Source organism: Cyrtonyx montezumae, unplaced genomic scaffold (genome assembly GCF_038088225.1).
Source record: "Cyrtonyx montezumae isolate F1298 unplaced genomic scaffold, pur_monq_1.0 scaffold_3, whole genome shotgun sequence".
In the NCBI taxonomy this organism is placed as follows: Eukaryota; Metazoa; Chordata; class Aves; order Galliformes; family Odontophoridae; genus Cyrtonyx; species Cyrtonyx montezumae.
Genome location: NW_027072034.1, coordinates 55,799,714 through 55,807,874, shown reverse-complemented (window position 1 = coordinate 55,807,874; position 8,161 = coordinate 55,799,714). Strand labels below are relative to the sequence as shown.

The 8,161-nt window shown below is 46.3% G+C and overlaps 1 protein-coding gene across 1 annotated transcript in view; it reads left to right on the top strand.

Annotated features, from left to right (window-relative positions):
• Positions 1–1,501: 1,501 nt before the first annotated feature.
• The window catches only part of PDE9A (phosphodiesterase 9A), a 41,492-nt gene continuing 34,832 nt past the window's right edge, over positions 1,502–8,161 (top strand). The window contains exon 1 of the mRNA XM_065741645.1: positions 1,502–1,680. Within this exon, the coding sequence (XP_065597717.1) occupies positions 1,612–1,680 (69 nt within the window). The 5' untranslated portion in view covers positions 1,502–1,611. The remainder of the gene's footprint in view (positions 1,681–8,161) is intronic.

Here is an 8,161-nt window from a genome sequence, read left to right as displayed (position 1 = left end):
GAGGACACACAGATAGGCTGGACAGGGCTCTGAACAACCTGATGAAACTGTAGATGTCCCTGTTCACTGCAGGGGAGTCGGAGCAGGTGGAGTCCCTTCCAACCCAAATGATTCTGTTATTCTATTCCATAACTGTAAAAGCAAGAACCACTGGTATCAGAATTTTAATGATCATTGTAAACATAATAAAGAGCATATCATTGTGGTGGCCACCACTGTTGTATTAAAGAGCAAGGCTGCACCCACAGTGAACAAAGCTGTATCTCTGGCCCATGAGGCTTTGTATCTCGCACCCTGGACTCCAGATCAGCCACGTCAGAAGATGCTGAAGCTGTCTATCAGCCCATGTCTATGGGGCTTTGCTGAGGAACGTGGGACATGTGCATGATCGTGGCTGCTGAGATGACCAAGAAATGGAGCTGGAGCTGAGAACGGGATGAGGAACTGAACTGCTGCACGGTGAAGGTTCAAATACAAGATTTCGAGGTCCAGATAGACAGATTATATAAAGGTCTCAGTATTAACCATCAGTCACTCTGTAATTAGCATCAAGTACAGTCATTTTCCGATCTGGTCCAGTGGAAACCCAACAGCATATAAAAGAAACATGCAAAGAAGCAAGTAAAAATTTCCACACCCAAAAAGTCCTACACTTTCCATAGGCATATGGAAAAGAGAAGAATGTGAACTGAAGGAGGCAGCTTCTGCCATGGACATGACGGAGGAGCTCGTACTGCTATGACCAGCAGCTCAGTCATTAGCAGCCCTTACTCATGGTGGCAAGAAAATATCCCAAGAGAAGCAAAACAGAAAAAAATAGGGGATAGTGAGATGGGATGGATGATGGAATTACTTATGATCTTTCTTCTGCCAGGAGTAGGCACAGCAGTGGTGTGTACACCCAGCGGCTGACACCTGGTGTCCTCTCAGAGGGTTGCCCATCATGTGCCACTGGTTTTTTGGCTACCCCTTGGATGTGCTTCCCAGGATGCTTTGCACTCCCTTTGCTAACACAATCCTTCACGAAAGAGAACAAGCTTGTGTTTTCTTCGTGCTTTTGGAACTCACAGCCGTATGGCCACAGCTTTGCCTTTCCATCTAATAGTGACAGGAGGGGTGTGGAAATCAAACAGCAGGGTTTTGGTGGAGGCAGCCCCAGCGTGCTGCTAAGGGTACTTCCATCCTGCCTGCAGCCTGCACCAAGCTCAGCGATAGTGTCGGCATTAATTAGCAATTACGGTCCTGTTTAACACGCGAATGACACCTCTAGCCACGCTGATGATGGAGGAGGTCTCCCCCATCAATAAGTGCCATTCAGCTTGGCGTGTGCCAAAAAGGGCTGTTGCCATGGGAATGGACGCATCTGCAGCCGTGTCCCCTCCTGCCCACAGCAGCTGGATGCGGAGGGGAGCACCACGGGAAGGAGGTGTCGGGGAGACGGGCACACATCAACGCGTGCACGTTAGAGGAGGGACCTTCCCAGAATGAGAGTGCCGTGGGACACAGCGGAGCGGGGACACCGAGCTGCCAGGCAGCGGTGGCTCAGCCTGGCGGGATAAGCGTCGTTTTCTGCTCTAGTGGGAAGCCCGGTAAAAGCACAACTGTAGCAAGATGGGGTCTGCCTCCTCAACTTACCGGCCCAAGTGTATTTATTTGGATATTGATGGAAGAATTCAAAAGGTACTTTTCGCTGTTTTTTTGCAGAGCGGCGTCTCCGGACGCAGCGGCGAGTCGGACGTGTGATGCATTCAGCCTCTGTCGGAAGGGAGGGGGAAAGGGTCCGGATATTAAAGGGGAAGGGGCAGCCAGCAGCTCGTGAGCACCCGGTGCGGCTGGCAGGGTCTTGGCAGAGGAGCAAGACCCCTCTCCGAGAGCAGCCTCCCGATAGTTTGCGAAGTTTTGCCTGCACAGAGATGCTAGGAGGGCACGGAGTTGTGTGGGATCGCCTAGCCGGGGGGGGTGCGTTTTCCTAGGGAGAAGTTACAGGGCGGGCAGGTACGGGGCCCCCGCTGCACTTGCGAAGGCGTTCGTCAGTACTGATAGATGTTAATACGGTCTTGAGCTGCCGTTCCCCACCTGGCTCAGCCGAGGGTCAGGGCACAGGGGAAGCTGTGGGGGAAGTGTGTTCTGGATGAAGGAGAGAGCTCACGGCTTTTAGACAGAAAAATGCTTTGGCATTCCGGTAAGTCCGTCCTCTTTTCCTTCTTTGTGTCGACACTTCCTTGGCCACAGAGCGAGTGCCTTTCATGCAACAAAGCAAAAGCCAGCAAGAGGCTCACGAGCAACTCAGCTCTGACTTGCAGAATTCCAGCCCCCATCCCTGGTGCTCCTGCTAGGAGTTCCTTCCACACATCTCTGCCGTTTGTTGCCCCTTTAAAAAGAAACAGCAAAGATGCCCTTCCTGGTCCCTTCTCTCTCCTGTATCAATGCATCCAGGCAAAGGCAGAGCTAACAGCCCCTGCTGTCCTCTGTCACTGCCCGGGAGACCCCCGCAGCCTCACTGTATGGTGCCACCATCGGAAAGAGGGCTCTGGTGCTTTGAGAGCGCATGGAGCACTTCCAGAGGCGTCAGTCAATCACATTGGCTCTCATCTCTACAGGGGTGAGTTTATAAACAAAAGCATTTCTCAGAGCCATTCGCTGGGGAGTACTTTTGTCACTGAAAACACAGGAGAGGCCAAAGCTCATGGGCAAGCAAATGCAAACCCAGACAGCTTTAAGTTTTGTTGTTTTTTTTTTTTTTTTCTTGGCCTGATAAGCGTTATCTGTTTCTTTTGTGAGATGTGAAATTCCATCTGTGCAGTGTTTGGAAGGATTCCTGCTGTAAACACACCGCTTAAATGGGGTTCACCCCGCGGTAAGCAGGGCATAGCGCTGTTCCTCATGCCTTCTCGGTAACAACATCTAGGACAAAAAGCAGCCCTTAATCTTCCGAGGAATGCGGTACTGGAGACTTCTAAAGGGAACTCATTAAATCAATGCTAAGCCCCGGTAATGAGGTATGAGCTTCATTAGAGCAGCACTTGCTGAGTTTGAAAGGGCTCAGCTCCAACTTGCAGCTGGCTTGCTGGCTCTGGCAGAGCACTGACCATACCACAGCAGTGCTGCAGCCATTACTAAGGGTGAACTTTGTGTTTCCAACACACCATGTGACCTCAGGTCACACTGCTGACTTTATAAGTCATTGCTTGCCATCTGCAAAGGAGAAAAGGAAGAGATGCCTCAGGCTCAGATTGTGGCCACCACCCCTCCGAGCCTGCACGTTGCTGATGAGCAGTGGGAAATGCTCTGTAGCTCAGCTCAGCACTTGCTACATCGGTTTGTGTGTCATCAGGCCCAGAGAGGTACAGTGGGGAAGGCAAAGAGATGTGGTCTAGTGCTTTGCTGCAATGGTCAGAGCTGGAGGAAAGCTTGGTGGCATTGAACAGATGCAATCCATAGGACAAACAGGGCAGGAATATCAGTGCCAGGGCTCACAACACAAGGGGTGGCTTCTGCATCCATCAGGAGAAGGCTTTGGGCTAGTGGCAGCTATGTCCTGGCCAAGGGATAGGGAACAGACCCTGTGGTAAAGGTAGAGCAGTGGAGGGAACAGAGCTGTCAAGCTGCTGGAGAAGGGAGATCAAAGGCCTTGCAGTGCTACAGCTGCGCACAGAGCCAATGCCTTGCACAGAGCAGCTTCAAAGAGGTCATTTGTTCTCAGACCTGAATGAAAAATGGGGTTTCAGTGTAATTTATCAGTGCCTTACCAGTGCCTATGCAATGTGTATGCACACCTGGGGGAATCAGCACCACAGGATTTATATACTTCTAAAGGATGTTCTCTCCCAGAGATATACAGAAGCTCCCAAGCCACTTACCTGGTCACACATCCCTCTGTGCACATCCAAGGCTTCATGCACCAAAGAAACACATCCATGTCCCACTCATGCACAGACAGGCCTGGTCCAGCTGAAGGAGAAGACAACAGAGTAAGGAATAGTGCTCGTGTTTCACAGAAGATAAGGAGACCTCGCAGCTCTTTGGCAGACAGCAATTTTTCCTCAATCCTGGAGTGCCACCAGAGGAGGTCAAGCAGCCAACCTCCAACCTATCAGCTGAGAAGCCTGAAAAACTTGAGTAAGCCACCAACTGTAACTCTACAGCTTTATTCTCCTTCATAATATCATTAACCCTTTGACCGCTTTTAAAAAAAAATCCCATGGACTGTTTCAAATTAAAAGTCCATTAGCATGGAAATCACACCTATACAAATCTATATATGTATGTATATAATTTTCCTTTTCCATGTGGAAACTACTGGAGATTACTTGCTTTTGAGCTTTGAGATTAAAGGGATGAGAGAGCAGAGCCAGTCTATGACCACATTCCCAGGTGGGTGGCTTTGTGGCTCATTTCCAAATGTCAGAGGGTGGTGGCTTTGCTTGTTTGGTTGTGAGGAGTTGCTCTGAGAAAATGCTTGAGAGGATATCTGTTTCCAGTGTCTTAATCAACATCATATTTGAAAGGAGAATGGAAAGTCAAATGGGTACAGAGCCTGAATGAACTGGAAAAATGAGGACTGCCAACTTCGTCAAAGAGTTGAGAAAATCACTCAGTGGCATTTCTTCCCCTTCAAAAAGGGAGGGAAGAATTTTGGAGCCATTTTACTGGCTTTCTGAGTCATTCTGGATGCCAAGCAGAGTAATTAGTTCTCTCCTCCTCAGAAAAAATATACTTTTCCTCTGTGTCTACCAAGCAAACCTGTTGAGCAGGACACTCAGATATCTGCAGCTCCTGCTCCTCTTGGCCTGAGGAGCATGAAGAGCAGCATAAAGTGTAGATTGTGTTTCAGTGTTGCGGTTGTTGCCTTGAAATATCAGCACATGGGAATAGTTTCTGTCATGTGAGCTTTTTTTTTTTTTTAATTAGAGCAACAGCCACTGTGGTATAAATGCCTAGACTCCAGCAAACCCAACAGATTTTTCCAAAGCTTGCTACGCTATTTTTAACACACCAAACTGAATTCAGATTAAAAACAAAATGCAGCAGAAAAATAGTAGCTTGATGATCAGTTCAAGGCCATTAAATCTCTTTGTATCCTTAATTGTTGCATGACAGTCCCTGTGATTCTCTTGGCACAAGAATCAACTCACTCACAGGTTCCTCCAGTGCCAAAACCCTTTGTAGCCTCTTTAGTGAGAGATAAATATGTATTTGTAGGACTGAGGCCATTTTCCTATGACTGGAAGGTCTCTGTAGGTATAAGGTACATAGCCCAAATGAATAGTGCCCACACTAAATAATGAAAGTGGATGGTATATTTTGTATGGCTTATCTAGACAGTATAAAGACAACCAGTAAATAAGGAAAGGCATACCTATCAATGAAGGTCAAGGCTTGCCCAGGACTCCACAAGGGAGGGATCTCCAACAAGAGATCCTTCCCCAGTGGTGGTCAGCCCTGAAATGGGGTCTGGGAGAGGTGGAGCCAGACTGCACCCCTTCCGGTCACACAGTGCATTGCCTTCACCTTTGCTCCTGCGGCTGACTCAGTGCTCACCTCAGCTGATCCAGCAGTGCTTCAGGCCCTGATTCAGCAGTTCCCATACAGTGGGCAATGGAGGGTGTGAGGTAGTGCAGCCAGAGCCTGGCCAGCAGTCTTGACCAATGTTGGCTGTGCATCTGAAGCTGGCCCCTGTGAGCCCAAGGCAGCTTCTGAAAGTTCTTGTAGAGGAGCAAAAATGAACAGCATCATCTCTCAGACTCCAGCACCTTACAACATGTGAGGAGTATGTAAACATTTGAAAGAGTAAAAATGGCTCCAAAACAGGCTTTTGAAAAATAACATCAAATGTTATGCTGGAGTCAGTTTTCTCTCTCCTTTCCTCTCTTCTCTGTCCTCCCCAGATAGCGGTACTTATTGCAGTCCATGCTTACATATAAGGTTAACAACCTTCTGCTAGTGATACCTAAGGTTTTGGAGAAGCAAACCATAGAAATATACGTTCCTCACATGCTCAGGGTAGTGCAAACAGGAAGAAACCATTTTTTTTCTAGCACCTTTCCCATTTACCTCTACAGCTACCAACTGGCCTTTCACCTCTCGCTGCTTTTCCTTGATGTAATGACTAATGTCACGTCTAAAAGCCTCATATTATTAACCATGCCGGAATGTCAGACATCATTATTTTTGTGAATAATTTTGAAGCAAGAAGCCTAGCTTCACTCACAGTTAGTGAGGACGTTTGGTGCCAAAGCATCCTTACTACCCAGTTTACAAAATATTTTGAGCCTAATGCATTAGAGTGCTACAGGGTTAATTGCACTTAGTACTCTATTAGGAGCGACTGTGTGCCCTTTTTGTGTTAATAGAATCTAAAGCATGAACATTTCAGTTACTTGTCAAAGGCTGAAATATTTCTACGTCTGTTGTAGAAACTAAGAAACTTTCAGATCAGCCTTTCAAAATCAGCCTTGCTAGTTCCTGGTTGCATTCTGTCATTAGTACTGAAGGACTGAATATTAGCAATATGTCTCTTAGTATAGTCAACAGATTGCAAAAAGTTATCTTTGATGCAACTTCCTTTCTATACGTACCCCAGCAATTCTAAAAATTCATGAGATCCTTCCTTGTAGTGACAGAGCCCACCTCTGCCATGCTGTCCCTCTCAATGAACTTCCAAGATTGCATCTCACCATTGCATCATGAACAATTTCCTAAAAAGAAAAAATCTCTTTCCTAAAAAGAGAAAGACCTCCTTTCCCATAGTGTTCTGTTCAGGAGTGTTATAAAGGATGGGAACCATAACTTACCCCATAGCCACATGCCTCAGTTCTGCCTGAGTCCTATTTCTCATTTCAGGGCAATGTATATAAGCAGAAAACCAATAGGAATCACCCTACATAAATCTAAGCCATAGTCATCTAGAAGTCAGTGGTGACTACTCCAAGCTAGTCATGTGAGTTCCCCCACAGTCACTGGGGAGGAGGGTGGTATCTCCAGAGGATGATTAATTCTGGATTTTGGAGACACGTGGGCTGATTTTCCCTTTGGAAGTATGTGGTCTTCTTCCTCCACTGACAATATTCATTAGATTCAGCATCTAGCCAGGCAACATAGATGAGACATCTCGCCTGTAGACACTTAGTTTCATCATAAGAATCTCATTGTACTTTTCACTTAGGTACCATGGTGAAATGAATGCTGTCCAGCCACTGCACAGCTCAAAGTTAAGAGCAAACCAGAGGGGCTGTGGAGCAGCCTTACCTTGAGACATTCTAGGTCATCTTGCTCTGAGCAACCTGGGGCTAGTTATAGGTGTTCATCTGTTCATTGCAGGGGAGTAGGACCAGATGGCTTTAAAGGTCCTTTCCTACACACAAAAAAATTCTACAGTTCTATGATGAGCTCTGGACAGTGAAAGTAAAATGTTTGCCACATTCCTCAGTGTCTAACACAGACAGAGTCTGGAGAGTTCAGGGGGAGTTTTTATTCTTGTTTGGATTCTTGGCCAAGGGCCTTTGCTCTTTCTTTCCCATACAGGCCTATGCACACACACACTTATTTTTTGTTCCTCTCTTAGTGAAGCTCCTTACAGCATCTAACAGATGGCAAAGCTGGCAAACTATTTTTAATACTGTCTAACATTTGAAGCTCAGAAAAAAAAAAAAGAGAAATTTCACAAATATCTGCTGTTAATTATTGCAAGAAAAATAAGAATACACGGATATCCTTGAGATAGCTGGGCTCATGTTATAATACTTGTATCTGAATTTAAAGAAGCCTGAGAGATGTTTAGATGCAGGGTGTTAAGCAAGGCTTCTGCTGAATATCAGGACCTGTGCCTGATAAAGCCTTATCACTACTTTTTGAGGAAGACCTATTTGCTTACAAGTCTGAGAAATTAGTTTCTATCAACGATTTCTGCAGAGTGTTATCCAAGAGCTCTGGATCCTGTTTCATTTTTATACGGACAACAAATACTGCTGGAGAGAAGGGGAAAATCACAATGAAAAGATTCACATCAGTCCTCTATCTTGTGTAGAAATCCTCCATGAGAGCTGCTGTAACAGAAGCGGCAATGATTTCCATGGTCCGTGTGGGATACATAACTGAGTCTTACCACACTCTTCTCTTACCCATATCCTTCAGTCTCATTAGTCAAAGATTATAATTTCAT